Consider the following 19,857-nt stretch of genomic DNA (forward strand, 5'->3'; position numbering starts at 1 on the left):
GGTCCACCAGACGTTGGGAAACAGGTTGTTTCAGGCCTCCAGGGGTGTGTGGGAAGCTGTTTCTGTCCTCTGCAGGTACTTAATTTTCGGTGTGGGCACTCATGCATGCGCGATAGCACACGTGCATACTTTCGGCACCTGAGGGAAAAAAGGTTCGCCATCACTGGGCTAGAAGGTCCATTCTAACCCTATGATTCTTAAAAGATGTTTTGCTCACTGCAATTGGGGAAAAAAATTGCCCTTGTCCAGGATCTGCCCAGCGGGTGAATGATCAAACATTGCATAGAGTCAGCCCTATACATGGTAGGATTGTGTTGTAATCACAGGTTCTTAGGCACTGAACATTGGGATAGAATATTGCTGAAGGGTGATGTTTTAGCCTAATGGGTGCTGTATAAACCTTATTCTTCCTCTATGGAAAGGCAGCAAAGCCCAGGCTGAGTAAGCAAGCTGCAGAATCCATGACCACGTGGAAAATAATTAACTTGATATACAGCATGAAGATAACGTACAGCTAACTTCCATATGAAATATATGCCTTGCTCTCATTCCTTTGCTAATCGCCAGTAAACATAATCCAGGAAAAGGCAATGAATGGAGCTTCCATTAATTATCTATAGGGAAGTCGCGAGGAGGTTGCCTTATACAGCGCATGACTGAATGGTAGTTGTGGTATGGCTTAATGTATGTGGCGTTCGCATGGAGGCCGTCTCACAGAGAAAATATTCTCTGTTGCTTCATTTTCATGTGCCAATTATGGCATCCTGTGCCTTCCTAGAGGTCGGCCCACTGGGGGAGGGCTGTTTGCCTTCAACTGGTGACCTCTCAACGTGATCCAGATAAAGGACACGTTTCCTGGTTTGTCCTGACTCACTGACAAAGAAGAAAGAAAAATAGTCAGCGCACCGAGGGCCGGCCATGAGCGTACGGAGCATCCTTTTCCGTGAGTATGGGATCTGAATTTTCTAAGTTGCAGATAGACCATTTTAAGGAATTCAGGGAAATAACCAGGTCATCCATTTTAATTTTGAAAAATAATGGGAAAATTTGCCTTTGCAATATTCTACTCCAGGACTGTGTAGTCCCTTCCAAAAGAACATTCTTAAGAATTCTTCATAACATTAAAAAGCCAACAACCCCCGACTGCTTTATTAAATAATTTCAAAGAATCTTCTCATTTTCAGTATTCAAATAAACCACAACAGCCAAGCTTTTGACGTGTAATCATTTATTCGTTTATTTATGTCTCAACCTTTTCCCAAAAAACTAGATTTATTTTTAGCAAAAAAATAGTTCAGAAGCAGCTCTGTCAAGCCAAAAAGAATGTTTTTTAAAAAAAACCATACATTATGGCTGGAATAGCTACTAAAACCTTCAGAGATTCAAGACACTTCACAGTGAAGGCCAAAACTAGTGAGTGACTAAAATAACTTATTTAAAGCACATGGTGGGAAGACAGAGAAAGAGGATGAGTAAGACAGCAATAATGGGATATCACAAACATTTACAATAATGACTGACATTCAACAGCTCAACAGACTTGGTACTGTTATTGCTCCAAATGGCCAGCATATGACATTTTAGAATAGATAAATGGCAGGAGAGATAGAGAAGAGCGTCAAAGGATGAAGAGACATGTCAAATGGAACATCACATGAAACCAGCGTAAAGAAGAACGTGGGACAGAACTTGCAATTTTTTATTTCTATTTTTAAATATTAGTACATTGCAAAAAAACAGGAAATCAGAATACAGGCATTGGAGCAATTAAAGAAGAATAGCATTAGAAATCTCAAAATATTTCCGTATCGTTATTTTAAACTGCAAAAGCTTATTGTGAAGGCTACAGGAATCCGGGCTCTGGAGACAGCAACACAGACGTAACTCCGGGACTATTCCTTTTCCAGATGTTACACCAGTGTCCTTCAACATTTAGGCTGTGATTCCTGGGTCTCTTAGAAACTGTCCTTCAGTAACATAGAGGGCGCACAAGCTCATCCCACCTTAAAGGTATGGACTTTCATCCAACCCCAATAACATATTGGAATAGTCATCTTGTCTGATCAGGGAAATTCAAAACACAGGAAAGTTACCACACACAGGTCTAGATTTTGTTTTAAGTAGTCAAAGCCCGACTGGAAACTTTTAGGCATCCTCAGGAAAGTCAAGGACAAGTCTTGGATTGCTAAACCCAAGTCAAAAAGCCAGGGGAGATCCACCAGCCATTATAATTGCATGCTCAATAAGGTCTAATTTCTCTTTTGAGATGCTGAAGGTCAGGGTCTCGGCTATCTAAAGATGAGGACGGTATAATCGGTCGATGTGTGATCATACCCCAAAAGTATAAGGAAAGAGAGAGACAGCAAGAGAGAGCACTTCTTCTTCTATTTTTTTGCTAAAATGGATCCGAAGCGTAAGCAAGATAAAGTCAGATTCGCGACTTGGTCAAGCACCAGAGAACTTTAACAGTGCAAAACTGAATTCACCGAAAGGAAGAATCCCTGTCAAAAAGGGATCTGAAATAGGAGTTAGATAAGGAATCCACTGAAGTCCAAGGAATGATGAGAAACTCTTATCAGCAAAATTAGGTGGGGGGGGGAGAGAGGAAGGGACGTGTGGGAGGAAGCAGAGGCCTCTCGAGGGATAAATTCAGCTATGTGCAACAGCCGCGATGGCATCAATTGCAGATTTTTATGCGGGTGCCCTTAGAAAGAATGCGGAAAAAGGGGAAGATGCGCTCGCGAAACGAAGCATTGAAGGTGTGGATGTGAGCCATGTTTTCAGCATTGTAGAATCCTAGCTGGCCCCGTTCGTAGTCCAGGTAGACACAAAAGTGCCGTAATTGCTCAGCCGAACAGAGGGACGTCTGCTCAGTGGTAGTCAAAGCCTGGTACTTCTTACCATTGGTCCCTATGCACCAGATCTCCCGTTTCTGGTGGGAACCATTGCTGGACTTCTCTTTTCGTCGGGCCGATTCGCGGGCTGCCCCTACAGCCCACCCCCGGCGGCCACCCACCTCCACTTCCCAGTAGTGGCGACCGTACGTAAAGCCCTGCATGGCCAACACGCAGTAGTCGGAATCGAAGCGTTTGGGGCTCTCCGGCAGATCCCGCCAACGTTCCCCAAGCCGGACGCTGAGAGAGTCTGAGGAAAGGGTCAGCCGTGGATGAGCGGTTTCCGCGTCCAGGCGCAAATCCGCTGTAAGAGGGGGGGGGGGGGGAGAAGAGCAAAAACGGTTTTTAAGGCGGGAGTAAAACTTTGAAGATATGCAGATTTCAACTCCCAAAATTCCCCAGCCAGCATTTGCCAAGTTTGAGAAACCATTTGAACTCCTGCAAAACACCAGGTACAAAAATAAATGGCTTTCACAGCATGGACTACAGTGGTACCTCTACTTATGAACTTAATTCGTTCCGTGACCAGGTTCTTAAGTAGAAAAGTTTGTAAGAAGCAATTTTTCCCATAGGAATCAATGTAAAAGCAAATAATGTGTACGTTTGGGGAAACCACAGGGTGGGTGGAGGCCCTGTTTCCTCCCAGGAGATTCTTAGAGAGGCCCCAGGGAGGCTTCTCGCCTTTTCTGACACTATTTCCTCCCAGGAGATTCCTAGAGAGGCCCCATAGAGGCTTCTCCCTGCCTTTTCCAGCCCTGTTTCTTCCCAGGAGATTCCTAAAGAGACCCCACGGAGGCTTCTCCCTGCCTTTTCCGGTTACAGTTTCGGAGGCTCGGGTTTGTAAGTGGAAAATGGTTCTTGAGAAGAGGCAAAAAAATCTTGAACACCCGGTTCTTATCTAGAAAAGTTTGTAAGTAGAGGTGTTTGTAGGTAGAGGTACCACTGTATATGAATCACTATTTCTGCAGAGGTTCTATTCCTTTTCTAATGACATTTTTACAATAAATAAATTCTTAGCTTCCGTTGCACAGTGCAGTGTTTCCCAACCTTGGCAACTTGAAGATATTTGGACTTCAACTCCCAGAATTCCGCAGCCAGCAAATGCTGGCTGGGGAATTCTGGGAGTTGAAGTCCAAATGTCTTCAAGTTGCCAAGGTTGGGAAACGCTGGCATAGTGGATGTACAGTATACACCTGTCTTATCCCTTAGATCCCTATTGGGACACTGACATTCTGGCAGGGAGGGAGGTCCTGGATGCTCCTTTACAAACATCACCTTGATGTACCTGCTTGGGAAAAGGAGGGGGATGGATTGGCCCGGGGCCGTTTGTTTTGTCTCGGCTCTGAAAGAACAGGCAAAGTTGTGCCTGAGAACAGCTTATCCCCTTCTCAGCTCGAGTTATTCTCACAACCTCGCACCTGTGGATTGGCTCCCCTCGGACTGGACATAAACCATTGCAGAAAACCCCTCTCTAATTGTTTTAAGTGGGAACTTCATATCCCATCTCCCTTTACTTGCTATCACTTTCTCTCAATAAAAGTTTCCTTTTTGAAATACAGTGATCCCCCGATTATCGCGAGGGTTCCGTTCCAAGACCCCTCGCAATAATCGATAACTCGCGATGTAGCGGCACGGAAGTAAAAACACCATCTGCGCATGCGCGCCCCTTTTTCCATGGCCGCACATGCGCAGATGGTGGAGTTTGCGTGTGGGCGGCGGGGAAGACCCCTTCGGCCGCCCAACAGCTGATCTGCTCCGCAGCGCGGCAGCAGCGAGGAGCCGAAGATGGGGTTTCCCCGTTGCCCAGGCAAAGGGGAAACCCCAAGATCGCTTGCCGCTTGCCCATTCGCCCGCCCACCCGGCTGCTCGCTTGCCGCTCGCTTGCAGCGCGGCAGCAGCGAGGAGCCGAAGATGGGGTTTCGCCGTTGCCCAGGCTGGTGGGCGGGCCGAAGGAACCTTCTTTGGGTGCCGCCCGCCGCTCGAGAGCAAGAGGGGGAGAGATAGAGAGAGAGAAGGAAAGAAAGAGATGAGAGAGGGAGGAAGAGAGTGTGAGAGAGGAAGAAGCAAGATAGAGAAAGAGAGAGAGAAAGAAAGATGAGAAAGGAAGGGAGTGACGTCATCGGGTGGAAAAATCACGATACAGTGATCCCCCGCTCGTTGCGAGGGTTCCGTTCCAGGACCCCCCGCAACGAGCGGGTTTTCGCGAAGTAGCGCTGCGGAAGTAAAAACACCATCTGCGCATGTGCAGATGGTGTTTTAAACTTCCGCAGCGCTAGCGAGGAGCCGAAGATTGGGGGGCGGCGCGGCTCTTTTAAAACATCGCCGCCGACATGGGGGGCTCGCTAGCACCCCCCCGAACCCCCAACCCAGGCTCAGTCATGGAAGGCAGCTGCTTGGCCCGGGATGCTGGGCCGAAAGGAGCCGGGCTTGAAGATCACAGCGCGCGTTGGCTGCGGTGGCGAGGGCTTGCGATGGAGGGTGGAGGAAGCGGCCATGGGAGGGCGAGCTGCCTCAGGGAGGAGGATCGGGCGGGACCAGGTGGGGGCTGGAATTTCTCCGCCAGGGCGAAGGGCGGGCGAGCGGCGAAGGGCGGGCGAGCGGGTGCTGGGGAGGGCTTCTCGCCCTCCCGCCAGCAAGAGGGGGAGCGAACGGCGTGGGCAGGCGAAGGGCGGGCGAGCGGCAGCGAGGAGTTTGCGTGGGCGGTGGGGAAACTCCTCGCTGATGCCAGCAAGAGGGGGAAGACCCAGGGAAGCCGCCCAGCAGCTGATCTCCCGGTTGCCATCTACGCATGCGTGCCCATAGAAAAAAAAGGGCACGCATGCGTAGATGGTATTTTGACTTCCGGGTTGAAAAATCGCAAATTACCCTGTTCGCAATGGTCGGGGACGCAATAACCGGGGGATCACTGTATAGCGATTCGCAATGATCGGGATCACGAAACTCGGGGGATCACTGTAATGCCTATTTTCAAGAGTTCTGCTTTCTTGAAGAGAGAGGAGAGGCAAATCCCTATAACATGGCTAGAAGCAAATATGTTTTTTCTCTGCATGTCTAACTGCAAGAGGAAAAGCAGCTCAATGACCTCCTTACCTTGGGGTGCTTTGCTAAAGACCTTTTCCATCTTCCTCATTAAAATATCTATAAGAAAGTAATTCCGGTATTTCTTCCCTGTGTCCACTGGCACCAACTCTGGATCTTGGAATGTGACGTTCTCACACCTGACAAAGGGACCATATCGAGAGCAAACATGTAAGGCGAGAAAAATGGCAACCAGCAAGAAAAGCATTGAGTAAGAAGAACAGAAAATACAATATACTGGACACGTGATAAGTCTATTCCTAGGGTAACTCCGCTGCTACAGAAGCCTTCCCTGGACCCAGCCATTCTTAACAACTATCGTCCAGTCTCTTGTTGAGAAGGTGGTGGCGCTCCAACTCCAACAGTCCTTGGAAGAAGCCCATTATCTAGGCCCTCAGCAGTCAGGATTCAGGCCCGGCTACAGCACGGAAACTGCTTTGGTCGTGTTGATGGATGATCTCTGGCGGGCCCGGGACAGGGGTTTATCCTCTGTTCTGGTGCTTCTCAACCTCTCAGCGGCTTTCGATACCATCGACCACGGTATCCTTCTGCGCCGGCTGGAGGGGTTGGGAGTGGGAGGCACTGTCTTGCAGTGGTTCTCCTCCTACCTCTCCGGTCGGTCGCAGTCGGTGTTAGTGGGGGGTCAGAGGTCAACTTCTAGGTTACTCCCTTGTGGGGTGCCTCAGGGGTCGGTCCTCTGCCCCCTGCTATTCAATATCTACATGAAACCGCTGAGTGAGATCATCCAGAGGCATGGGGTGAGTTATCATCAGTACGCAGATGATACCCAGTTGTACATCTCCACCCCATGTCCATTTGACAAAGCAGTAGAAGTGATGTGCCGGTGCCTGGAGGCTGTTACATTCTGGATGGGTGTCAACAGACTCAAACTCAATCCGGATAAGACGGAGTGGCTGTGGGTTTTGCCTCCCAAGGACAATCCCATCTGTCCGTCCATCACCCTGGGGAGGGGGGGAATTATTGACCCCCTCAGAGAGGGTTCGCAACTTGGGCGTCCTCCTTGGTCCACAGTTAACATTAGAGCACCATCTTTCAGCTGTGGTGAGGGGGGCATTTGCCCAGGTTCACCTGGTGCACCAGTTGCGGCCTATTTGGATCGGGAGTCACTGCTCACAGTCACTCATGCCCTCATCACCTCGAGGCTCGACTACTGTAACACTCTCTACATGGGGCTACCTTTGAAGAGTGTTCGGGAACTTCAGATCGTGCAAAATGATGCTGCAAGAGCAGTCATGGGCTTCCCTAGATATGCCCATGTCACACCAACACTCTGTATTGGTTGCCAATCAGTTTCCGGTCACAATTCAAATTGTTGGTCATGACCTATAAAGCCCTTCATAGCATTGGCCAGAATACCTCCAAGACCATCTTCTGCCAGCGACCAGTTAGGTCCCATAGAGTTGGCCTTCTCCGGGTCCCGTCGACTAAACAATGTCGTCTGGCGGGACCCAGGGGAAGAGCCTTCTCTGTGGTGGCCCTGACCCTCTGGAACCAGCTACCCCCGGAGATTAGAATTGCCCCCATCCTCCTTGTCTTTTGGAAACTTCTTAAAAACCACCTCTTCCGCCAGGCATGGGGGAACTGAGACATCTCCCCTGGGCCTATACAGTTTATGCATGGTATGCTTGTGTGTATGTTTTCTTTTTAATAAGGGGTTTTTAATGACTTTTGATTGTTAGATTTGTTATATATTGTGTTATTATTGTTGTGAGCCGCCCCGAGTTTACGGAGAGGGGCGGCATACAAATCTAATAAATTGAATTGAATTTCTCTATTTATGTAAGTTCTCCATATTATTTTCACATAGAAATGTACATGAAGCAAGCAGATTAATTCATTAAAATGGTTGAAGAACAATGCAAAAACCCATGAGGAAGATCTGTGGGCCCTCATCATATCTATGTGCAGTATTGCACTCAAATTCTGGCCAATGCTTGAAGTTCAATCCTGACGGGGCTTAAGCCTTTAGCCTTCCACCCTTCTGAGATCAGTAAAATGAAGACAGACTGATTGTTTGGGGCAATTTACCAACACTGTAAACTCCTCAGAGTGCTGTAAAAAATTATGGGGTAGTAGATAAGCCTTAAGTGTCTTTACTATTGCTATCACTACAGGTTGAAGCAGTGGTGAAATCCAAGATTTTAGTACTGGTTCTGTGGGCATAGCTTGATGGGCATGGCAGCAGAAGGATACTGCAAAAATCGCCATTCCCACCCCACTCCTGGAGGAAGGATATTGTAAAATCTATATCTCCTCTCCACTCTGGGGCCAGCCAGAGGTGATATTTGCCAGTTCTCCAAACTACCCAAAATTTCTGCTACCAGTTCACCAAAACCAGTCAATATCTGCTGGATTTCACCCCTGGAATGAAACCATTCTGAACACATGCATGTGAAGACTTTTCACTGGACCTACTTTTTCTGTTCCCAATAAAAGTCAGAAAGGACTGTGATCAGTTGATTAGCAACTACTTTGCCATAAATACCACCCTTGACCACAATAGAAAGCAGTACTGAATCACTGTAATTCCCCTGGCTCCTAGATTAGCTAGGCATTCTCTGGATACATACAGAAAATATATACGTGAACGGGTTTGCAGTAAATATTCTAACAAAATCCTTGAAAACCCAGAGTTTTAGCTTCTTAAATTAACTTTGTTAATGATGTTTCAATGTAGTCTAATAGATGCAGCAGCTAAACACAGTAAAATAATTATAGCTGCATGTTACCAGTTATACAATTGTTTGAGCTGAAACTACTAATATTGCCACATATACTTTCCCCCTATGGCCAAGCATAAATAAATGGATCTAGGTTTCTCAGGCAAAACTGCCATACGGGCATTAACCAACCTCAATGCTATTTAATGTTGTGGTTAGCTCTGGCCCAGCTCCTGCCCCAAGGACTATGGATGTGGGGGAGACATCCACATGCTGCAGGCCTGTTTTGCCCCCGGTGGAATCTGATGATGAAGGCTCCTCTGACCAAGAAGACATGAGTGACAGGGAGGAGGAGAGTGTGGCAGACAGCTCAGAAGGAGATCAATTATCTAGCTCCTCCATGGATTCAGAACAAGAGTTAATGATACACCCACGCATGTGGAGAGCGATGCATAGGCAACAACAACTGAGAGATTATTATCATAGAAAATGAGGCCACCTGTGGTTGGGTGGGGCTGTGGTGATTAGTGAGGCTGCTATAAATAGCAGCCTGTGGGTTTGGCCATTGTGGAGGATTATCTGATCGTTGTGTTTCATGACTGCTTTACTGACTTTGACTTTTTGTGTGCTGATTTTTCCCTGCTTTGAATCTAAACCAGAGCAAAGTGTGTTTCACTTTGTGAAAGAAGGACTTTGAATGGCCTCACAGCTGCAAGCTAAGTATCACAGGACTGATAAGGGACTTGTATAAATTACCAGTTTGTTTGGAGACGAGTGCTCTTTGCTATACCAAAAGAGGGCTTAGGTTAAGTGAATTTTCATTATAAAGAACATTGTTTTGAATTTTCAAACGTGTGTGTGTCTGAAATTTGTACCTGTGAATTTTTGGGAGGAGTCTACCAGAGAGCCCGACAGAACATTTAACTTCCAACAAGTTGATAAATGCCAAGTTTTCAAACCATTTTTGGGAAGTGTGTGCCTTCCTGTTGGTGGGCAATGAATAAAAATCCCTCAACTAATACTAAACTCAAACCAAGTGACAAGACTATACGATGAGATTACCAGATATTCTGGAGTACTCAGCCTGTTATTTGCAGAACTGGCTCAAAGGGGTTTGTGAAAAGCTATTAAATTATTTAAGAGTTTCGGCTACCACTTGGCTAATAGCGAAGCACAAATTTCAGGAACGTAAACCAGAAATAACCAGAAGAAATTCAACCAACCTGACTAAAGTGCCTTTGAAATCCTAGGGAAAAAGAAGAAGAAAAGTTAGGATTCTTATCCACCTAGATGTTATAAAATACAACAAATAGATTGAACGCAGGCAACCAATTTTCTGTACAATTCCCTGCGGATTTTTTCTGGAAATGGTTTTCTTGCTTTTTTGGGGGGGGCAGAGGGTCAATTTCGTAGGGTTCCAAATCTTATGTTTGTTGTCAAAAAACCACTTGTCAGGCTTCCTGGCTTGAATGCGACAGCCACTATCCAGATTCTTGACAGTGTATGGCTAGATATATTGCATATCTAGATATATTGCATATCAAGAGCCAGGGTGGCGCAGCAGGTAGAGTGCAGGCCACTGAAGCTGACTGTAGATCTGTAGGTCAGCGGTTCTAATCTCATCACTGGCTCAAGGTTGAGTCAGCCTTCCATCCTTCCGAGGTGGGTAAAATGAGGACCCGGATTGTGGGGGCAATATGCTGGCTCTGTTAAAAAGTGCTATTGCTAACATGTTGTAAGCCGCCCTGAGTCTAAGGAGAAGGGCGACATAAAAATCAAATTAATAATAAATATCAGGATGATTCACTTTAAACACGTGATTGCCTTCTTACTATGAAACTGCCTCCCCTCATAGAACTTTGTTATTATACCTGCAATAACAGCACATCCCTCCTAAGATCTGGATGGTTACAATTCAGTTGCCCTTTCTGAAGGCATTAAAATTTCTGATACTACTTCCTGATGTTAAGGAAGCCACATTGCTTGATAGCACATTGTTGCTCCAGTGATCTGAAGCAGAAGATTTTGGTTTTAGTTTTTTTTCTTTAAACTCCAGATATATTCTACAGTATAGGTTTTGTTCCTTTAAAGTCTTTGTTCATTCTAAATCAAATTCCGGGTGACTTACAATCAAACATGAAACAACATAAACATAATGGAAAATAAAAAAGAATAAAACCATCAAAAAACAGAAAAACTTGTTACTGCCAATACTTCCCTGATGCAACCCACATGTTATCTTCCACTTTAACCTCACTATCACAACTCTTGCGAAAAAGCCATGTATTAAGTTTTTCGCTGATAAAATCGCTCGGATCCGGGTGGACCTCGACTCCAATTGGATAACAGAGTCGACTGACAACGAGTCAGTCGAGGTGACTGGGGCACGTACTTGTCCACCTGTCTGGGAAGAGTTTGATCTGGTGACACCTGATGAAGTGGACAAGGCCATTGGAGCTGTGAGTTCTGCCACCTGCTTCCTGGATCCGTGTCCCTCCTGGCTGGTTTCGGCCAGCGGGGAGGTGACGCGGAGCTGGGTCCAGGAGATTGTCAACGCCTCCTTGGGGAGGGGGTCCTTTCCGGCTCCTTATAAGGAGGCACTTGTGCGCTCCCTCCTCAAGAAGCCTTCCCTGGACCCAGCCATTCTTAATAACTATCGTCCAGTCTCCAACCTCCAACCCTTTATGGGAAGTGTTCACCTTATGCTACATATTGATTTTATAAACTCTGGATTTGGGGATATAATTAAATCTTTATATGCCACCCAGCATGTCTTTGGTGAGAGGGGGGTAGGTATATATATATTATTCAAATAAATATCTCCTGCAGTTGAACTCTAGAATTTCTCATTTCATGCAGGTGACTTCCCCTCCTTCCTGCAATTCTTCAAACAGTGGCTGTGCCAGCTAATGGCGAGCATAGACACCTCTCCTCAGCTGAAGGTTGGGAGGCTGCTGTTGGCACCCTGGGGAGTCTGTGTTTCCCCTCAGGTGCTAATTCATGCCTCTCCTCCATCATCTCTCCTATAGAGATTCTGCCTGGATTTCTTTGGATTTTGAGCCTCCTACAGCTGGAGGTTTCGGGATTTCCCTCAGAACAGGGAAACACCATACCACTGTGACACTTGGCCATGCCTTCTCCTCCCCTATTTTTTGAACATAAGTATCTTCCACAGTTGAAATCTGGAATTTCTCTTTCCAGCTTTCCTAAGCTTAACAGATACCTAACGTAGTGCTTCTCATAGTGCTTTGAGGCAGTAGACTATTCACACAATCAGCATTCCTGCCCTGCCCTAGGAAACTAGCTCCACATTGTGAGCATCATTTAAAAGTTTTATAAACTTCTTATTTGTATTGTATTTGTATTTATTAGATTTGTATGCCGCCCCTCTCCGAAGACTCAATATAAAACAACAATATAAAAAGACAATGTAAACAAATCTAATATTAAAAACAATCTAAAAAACCCCAATTTAAAGAACCACTCATACATACAAGCATACCATGTATAAATTCTATAAGCCTAGGAGGAAGATAAATTTCAATTCCCCCATGCCTGACGACAGAGGTGGGTTTTAAGGAGCTTGTGAAAGGAAAGGAGGGTGGGGGCAACTCTGATATCTGGGGGGAGCTGGTTCCAGAGGGTCGGGGCCGCCACAGAGAAGGCTCTTCTCCTGGGTCCCACCAAACGACATTGCTTTGTCGACGGGACCCGGAGACGGCCAACTCTGTGGGACCTAACCGGTCACTGGGATTCGTGCGGCAGAAGGCTTATAGGAATTAATCAATAAATCATGTGGACCTGTGATCCAGCCAGCCTTTCCCCCCTCACCCCCTCTATGGCTGCTCCTCTCAAATTTGGCAGCTGACAGTATGGAAAGAAAGAATAAGAAACAAAAAGAAACATACAGAAGCAGCAGACAGGATAAAAAGGAATTAAAATGATAAATCAGCATAGGCTCAGTCACTCATTCGGATCCCCGTTTCTTAAAGGTCTTTGGAAAGTTGAAAGGATCCCTGAAAATATCTTTGTGGCTCTCAGCCCTCTTCTGCTACCAGAAGCACTCCAGCTTTGCAAAAGTCTTACCTGCTATCTGAAGTAGCATAGAATTTTTTTTTTGTTATCTTCCACATTTAATAGCTATCACTTCCTAATCTACCTGTTTTAATTCAAACACAGATCTAAAAAAAAGCAATTTCTACATGTGTGTAATACCATCCAAATCATACAAACTAATATGTGGGGCATCTACGGTAATTCAATGCAACGATCCGAATAAGTTTCCAAGTTCCACTTCTGTCCAGTTGAACAGAATATTAGTCAAATTCCCTTCCAAAGTGAATATCTGAATATCTACAAACTCCAAATATATTACAGTGGTCCCTCGATCATCGCGAGGGTTCCGTTCCAGGACCCCAAGCGATGATCGATTTTTCGCGAAGTAGCGGTGCGGAAGTAAAAACACCATCTGCGCATGCCCTTCGCCCGCCCTTCGCCCGCCCACCCCGTTGCTCGCGCCTGGGGTTTCCCCGCGCGCGTGCCGCCCGCCCGCCCACGCTGTTGCTGGGGCCGCTTCCCAGCTGGGGAGCGGAGCTGGGGTGTCCCCGCGCGTGCCGCCCGCCCGCCCACGCCGTTGCTCGCGCTGCCGCTGGGGTCTTACCGGGGCAAGAGGGGGAAGACCCAGGGAAGCCGCCCAGCTTCCCAGCTGGGGAACTCCACCATCTACGCATGCGTGGCCATAGAAAAAAGGCACGCATGCGCAGATGGTGGAGTTTACTTCCGGGTTGAAAACTCGCGAAATAGCCCTTTCGCGATGCTCGAGGACGCGAAACTCGAGGGTTCACTGTATTTATTTTGGGACTCTGGTTTGCAAATATAGGATGTGTCACATGTGCTAAATTTAACACGCTACAACTTGAAAAACAATCATTGTAGGAAATTGTCCGAACCAGCTGAAAAAAATTCCCCAAAATCCACAGGCATGTTAGCATTTATATTATAGATCATTTCCTATTAAACAGTTGAGTGTTCAAATAAAGTAAGAGATGATGATCAGATGTCCAGACAACCTCCTAAAATAAAGATGGGAAATACTGAGAGGTCAGATTTTCTGTAGAGCAGTGGTCGCCAACTGATGGTCCATGGGAAATTTTTAGTGGTCCGCAGAAAAATAATTTGCATTTTTTACATTGCACTAAATCGGGGGTCCTCAAACTACGCCCATAGGGCCACATACATGCAATTAACACTTGTGCTGCTGCAGAAAGTCTCCCTCTTTGGGGTCTTTGTGTGCAGGTCAGAGGGGAACAGAAATTCCGAGTTGGGGCCTGCTTCAGCCTCCAGGTGCTGGGCTTTGGGCAAAGGCTAGAAGCAAGCACCGCTGGTGGCAAAGAGCCAGAAGGCCTTGTTCCAGTGGGACTGTATCATGGCCTGAAGCTGGCTGACCATCTCAGTCTGCTGAGCCTCCAGACACCGGTACCTGGCCTTGCACTCCCTCTGCTTTGAAAGCCTATGCTCCTAGTCCTCAGTGAGGTGCCTCTGCTGAGCCTCTTTCTCAATCAGGTCCAATATGAACTGAACCAGCTATTTTGCCATCTCTTCCCCATGGTGGTTGCTTAGTTCCAACAACTGCATTCTGGAGCCCTAAGGAGCCGGGGCAGGCAGACAAGGAGTGGCTGGGAGGGGAGGGACGAGTAGAGGCCATTGAGGCGCCCCTCTATGTGAGTGACATTGAGTTGGCCACGCCCACCCAGTCACAGGAACACCTATCCATGCCCACCTAGCTGGTCATTAGACAGATCGTATTAGTGGTCCATGAAATTTAAAATTATGAATATAAGGGTCCTTAACAGTGTTCCCTCTAATTTCTTTGGGGGATGGGCGGAAAAGTATAGTGTCTGAGCGGCAGTCCCTTCGGGACTGGGCGGCACAAAAATAATAAACAAACAAACAAACAAACAAACAAGCAAGCAAGCAAGCAAGCAAGCAAGCAAGCAAGCAAGCAAGCAAGCAAGCAAGCAAGCAAGCAAGCAAGCAAGCAAGCAAGCAAGCAAGCAAGCAAGCAAGCAAACAAATAAAAAACCCACCCTGTTTTGCCTCAGAGAATTTCAAAATAAAATACTGTACTGTGTGTCTATAACAGTGAGCTCAGAATAGGGCAACTCAATCAATATCAAAATGCCACTTAAATAGTTGAGCTAGTTTCAAGCTAGATTTTGATTTTCTTTCTCTCTTCCTTACTCCCATTCTTTTTCTTTCTCTTTTCCTTCCTCTCTTTTTTCTATCTGTTTCTCTCTCTTCCTCTCTCTCTCCTTCCCTCTCACTCTTTCCCTCTCGGCTTCTGGGCAGGTTTGGAAAACTCGGAGTTGATGATGATTTTTAAGTGAGCGATTGCTCACTGCTCAGCTTAGAGGGAACTATGGTCCTTAAGGTCATAAAGATTGGTGACCTCTGCTGTAAAGGCTATCTAATGATGCCATATCTTAGGCCCTTTCATTAGGCTGGCAATAATGGAAGTGGAACATCTTTGGAAAAGAAACTACTCTCGCTACTACCCTTAACTATCTCTGAAAAGCAGCATGTAATCAGGCTGCCAACATTCAGCTGCCAAATGTCAATAATGCAACCTAGGGGTTCTAAGTTCAAAATCTACCCTCTGAGTCTCTCAAGGCTAAATTTCAACATTGCTATTATTTAGGGCGTGTATTTTAGATAATTGATATGCTGGTATTCTACCATCAGGATTGTTAAAATCTTGCTTGATTTAGACAACAAGCCAGATAGCTTTTAAAGCAATGTATGTATATTCCACAGGGTGAACTCTTATTTTTAACAGATCAAGCAATTCAAGGCTCATAACTTTGTATCTGTTCTTAATCATTATAACTGTCAACAGGCAGGTATGCTTGAAAGGAATCACAAAAAGGAATATGGGAAAAGAGATTTTTACCTTAAGCAGCTGCAGATCATCTTGCTTGCTCTTGTCTTCTGCTTCTGCAATAAGCCGGCTTAGGGCAGCACCTTGCTCCTCCAGGTGAGAGATGTTGCCACTCTGGTTGATTAGTAGTATGTCATAGCGATCTTCCAACTGGTGAAGCAGCATAGCTTGCTCTCCAACCAGGAACTGATGCAGCCGCTCAAAGTCTGACTCAAACTCTTTCGAATCAAGTTTCATCTTGTTCTGGGGGCAGATGAAGAAAAGAACAAGAAGGCAACACTGAGAAATGTACAAAGCCAAGATTTGGGATTATGCCACTTTATGGCAGGGAACATTAAACCTATGTCAGGTTCTTTAGCAGGCATCGGGACCAGACAATTCTGCCTGGCTTTATATACAGCAATCATGGCATCCTCTCTCCATAAATATTGTATGAATGTTTTACATCAATAAAAACAATTCTAATTGTCATACAGTTTACAAGGAAAGAAATAAAAAATGACTTTCTGCAAAAGATGAAGAGTTTTGCTGATTTCAACCATTTTAAGCATTTTCCTAAGCAGAACCTGAAATTCTACTTAAAGCCTGTTTAGACCATAAGGAATACTAAAGGAATTAGAAGATGAGACAAATTCTAATACTGATTGACCCACATAACCTCAGGCTGAGATCCTCTGATAAGTTCTTTAGAAGAATGGGACTGCACAATTCTCATGACTAGCAGATGAAGCCATCTATATAGTTAAAGCCAGGCCTCTAAAATTCAGGCTGAATCCTAGGCATGTCAATTAAGAATCTGGGATTTCTACTTCTCTAAATCCTTGACTTCAAGATAATCCCAAAGGAATCATTTTCTTAATGCAAAGACGACCATCCGCTCTTAAGACCAAGACAGTTCCTCTTGACCAAGCTTTATTAATAAAATTATACACTAAGAATACAGTAAAGCTTCAAAACAAGAGACCGACTGGAAATATAAGAGAATTTAGGGAATATTGAAGTTATTTATTTATTTATTTATTTTATTTATTACTTAGATTTGTATGCCGCCCCTCTCCGAAGACTCGGGGCGGCTCACAACACGTGGAAACAAATCATAAATAATCTAACAAATTTAAAATTAAAAGATTTAAAAGACCCCATATACTAACAGACATACACACAAGCATACCGTATATAAATTAAACATGCCCAGGGGAAGATGTTCAAGTTACCTTGATATCTGTTATCTTCTCCTCTTCACTCGACTTCTGATTCAAAACTGACTGGAGTTTACTTTTCAAGGGATCCAAATGTCTGTGGAGTTTAGTCTAAAAACAACCACAATAACAAGAATGCCACAGCTTAATTGTATTTATGTTTTACATTCATAAAAACAACAGCTGGCATAGACTTTTTGATAGCATTAAATCCTCATGTCTAGGTAACATAGTTATCACACTGTATTTGGATACTTCTGATATAAACAGATTTCCTATCTTTGCAATACAGCTTCTACACAATTCCATATTTCTCTTAAATAACTTCAATTTGTAGCTTCTATAGCTCAAGGGGAAAATGAACTATGTATTGTTTTTGACAGAAAATTGCAGGGTGGCTAAATAAGAGAATTATCTTTTACTGGTCTATTTATGTTTACATATTTGTATAAGCATATCACCCAGGGGTTTTTCTGTAGGCAAAGCAGAGACTCATAATGCCAGTATGCCATTAATGTTTGTCAAAACCTGGCAAAATTTATAGTACAGTGGTACCTCTACCTAAGAACGCCTCTACTTATGAACTTTTCTAGACAAGAACCGGGTGTTCAAGATTTTTTTGCCTCTTCTCAGGAACCATTTTCCACTTACAAACCTGAGCCTCCGAAACTGTAACTGGAAAAGGCAGGTAGGATCCTCCATGGGGCCTCTCTAAGAATCTCCTGAGAGGAAACAGGGCCTCCACCCTCCCTGTGGTTTCCCCAATTTCACACATTATTTACTTTTACATTGATTCCTATGGGAAAAATTGCTTCTTCTTACAAACTTTTCTACTTAAGAACCTGGTCACGGAATGAATTAAATTCGTAAGCAGAGGCACCACTGTATTATAAATGCTTTTATAAAACAGAGGGCTCCATCTTAACAAGATCACATACTAGCATTGGCACCATGTGGTTGCATTCCATACCTTATATTCTTGCACAATTTCTTCTAGTGGCACAACGCTGTGGTGTTTGTGGGCTCGTGACTCTCTGCACACCACGCAGATGGGCTCTTCATCGGCCTTGCAAAAGAGCTTCAGCGGCTCCTGGTGTTTCTCACACAGGGCTCTGGGAGCATGGCTGGCGGATGGCACCCCCGACGAATCTCCCGCCTCCACCATCTCCACCACATCGTCTGATGAAACAACAGGCTTCAGGGGCTGCGGGTGCATCTGCCGGATGATCTGCACCATGTTGGCCAGCTGAAGGTTGGGTCGGAAACTGCGGCGAGGGAAAGTTTTACGGCACTGAGGACAAGTGAAAGGCTGCCGCTGTGGAATCGGCGGTGTCGCCGGCACGGTGTATTCCGGCTCTTCCTCCATCACTTCCTCATCCTCGTCGTAATTATCAAAGAATAGATCATTCCCCACAGCAGCATCCCATATCTCCTGCTCCCAGTAATCGTCCCAGGGATAGTCGTCTTCATCGTCGTACTCCTCCCTGGAGGCATCCTCCTCCTCCTCCTCTTCCTCCTCCACCTCGTCGCCCATCTCTTCTCCATCGCCTAAGTAGTCACTGTCCTCCAGGTCATCGTAATCCCCGTCTTCCTCGGGGCCCAGGTCGTCGATGCCCCCGGCGCCGTCAGCGGCCCCCTCCGAGCCCGAAGCTCCCAGGTCGTCGTCGTCTTCGTCGTCGTCCCCGCCTTCTTCCTCGTCCGAGCGCCAAAGCCGAGTGATGCACACGCGGCAGAAGTTGTGGCCGCATCCGATGCTCACCGGGTCCGTTAAGTAATCCAGGCAGATGACACAGACGGCTTCCTCGTGGAGGGTCGCCACAGGGTTCAGGGAGCCGCCGGAGCCCCCCGCAGCTACTGCGGCTGCCATGAGGCCTCCAAGGTCTCCACGCCCCGAACGACTAGAAGACACTAGGCAGGGTTTCTCCGCTCGGCCTAACGGGACTTCCAGGCCTTTCCCTGCTCGCGCGCCCGCTTCTCTCCGCCCCCCCACCCCCGTAGCCCGCTCGGCCAACCCCGGGATATGCCGGTCCTGCGAGGCCCCTCGCCCTCGCGCCCTCAAGAGCCACAACCGCCGGGAGCCAGGCTGACACTCCGTCCGTCTCCCGCCGACCGAACTCTATCAAACTATCATCTTTCTCTCTCTCCCCCTCCAACCCCTCGCTTCACTCCGGAATTGAAAGGGAATGGCGTCCTAGACCGGCCTCCGCTCTATGGTACGGCGCTGCCTCGCCGGTGCGTCCCTTTAATGAACGGCGCCCGGACTGGGTTGCCGCGTGCGAAGTCCACCTTGCCTCAACGCCGTTGGCCGAGGACCAACCCCCAGGCCAAGGAGACGCGCGCTTCCAACGAGCCTTAATGGAAGCCCACAACTGTTTTGACGGCCCCCAAAGTTTCCATGTCACTTATAGTCACACACGGCGGAAGATCCGGTTTTACAGGTTTCCGGCAAAGGTACCGGAAGCCGGGGTGCGCTCTGTATCTTCCTTTTCCTCTTCCTCTTCCTCCTCCTCCTTCTCGTTATTGTTATTAATTGTTATTAATTTTTATTTTTTTATCATCGTCATCATAATCATGTCTTTTATGAGAGATGAGAGCATATGCACCAAATTCCTTGTGTGTCCAATAACACTTGGCCAATAAAATTCAATTCTTTATCCATAGAAGTTGAATGAATGAATGAATGAATGAATGTTATTGCAGAAAGCTGCAATTTCTTGATGTGTTTAATAAAATTCTTGGACATGGTAACAAGGTATTATTATTATTATTATTATTATCATCATCATCATCATCATCATCACAAAAAACTGTAATACACAGCAAATGAGATTTATATGCTGCATTTCGTATCACAATATCACAAGGGAGCTTCCCAAGTGTCTAGGACTCTGTGATATATTTTCGTATGATGCATGCAGATCCAAGTAGGGTGGCCTTTTACAGATCGTGATTTTGTCAATGTTTATTGTTTCCAAATGCCGACAGGTCTTTTGGCACAGCCGTGCCAAATTACCACTGGGACCACCTGTACTGGTTTATGCCAGAGTTGGTGTAGTTCGATTTTAAGA

The 19,857-nt window shown here is 46.1% G+C and overlaps 1 protein-coding gene across 1 annotated transcript; it reads right to left on the reverse strand.

Moving 5' to 3' along the window:
• Positions 1 to 1,211: 1,211 nt before the first annotated feature.
• TRIM41 (tripartite motif containing 41) lies at positions 1,212 to 19,223 on the reverse strand. The gene is made up of 6 exons (XM_070737924.1): positions 17,760 to 19,223; positions 16,805 to 16,900; positions 15,603 to 15,833; positions 9,877 to 9,899; positions 5,985 to 6,112; positions 1,212 to 3,198 (listed from the first exon to the last, which is right to left on the reverse strand). The coding sequence occupies exons 1-6, from the start codon at positions 18,654 to 18,656 to the stop codon at positions 2,678 to 2,680; spliced, it is 1,896 nt and encodes a 631-aa protein (XP_070594025.1). The 5' UTR covers positions 18,657 to 19,223; the 3' UTR covers positions 1,212 to 2,677.
• Positions 19,224 to 19,857: the final 634 nt, after the last annotated feature.

The sequence above is a fragment of the Erythrolamprus reginae genome, chromosome 2, assembly GCF_031021105.1.
Source record: "Erythrolamprus reginae isolate rEryReg1 chromosome 2, rEryReg1.hap1, whole genome shotgun sequence".
In the NCBI taxonomy this organism is placed as follows: domain Eukaryota; kingdom Metazoa; phylum Chordata; class Lepidosauria; order Squamata; family Dipsadidae; genus Erythrolamprus; species Erythrolamprus reginae.

What these genes read in the sequence shown, in the direction of transcription:
- TRIM41 (XM_070737924.1), bottom strand. Translation starts at nt 18,656, where the DNA reads ATGGCAGCCGCAGTAGCTGCGGGGGGCTCCGGCGGCTCCCTGAACCCT. An exon ending in AAATTGTGCAAGAATATAAG is followed by an intron (nt 16,901 to 17,759) that starts GTATGGAATGCA and finishes GGTTGTTTTTAG; the next exon opens with ACTAAACTCCACAGACATTT. An exon ending in ATGATCTGCAGCTGCTTAAG is followed by an intron (nt 9,900 to 15,602) that starts GTAAAAATCTCT and finishes CTTTTTCCCTAG; the next exon opens with GATTTCAAAGGCACTTTAGT.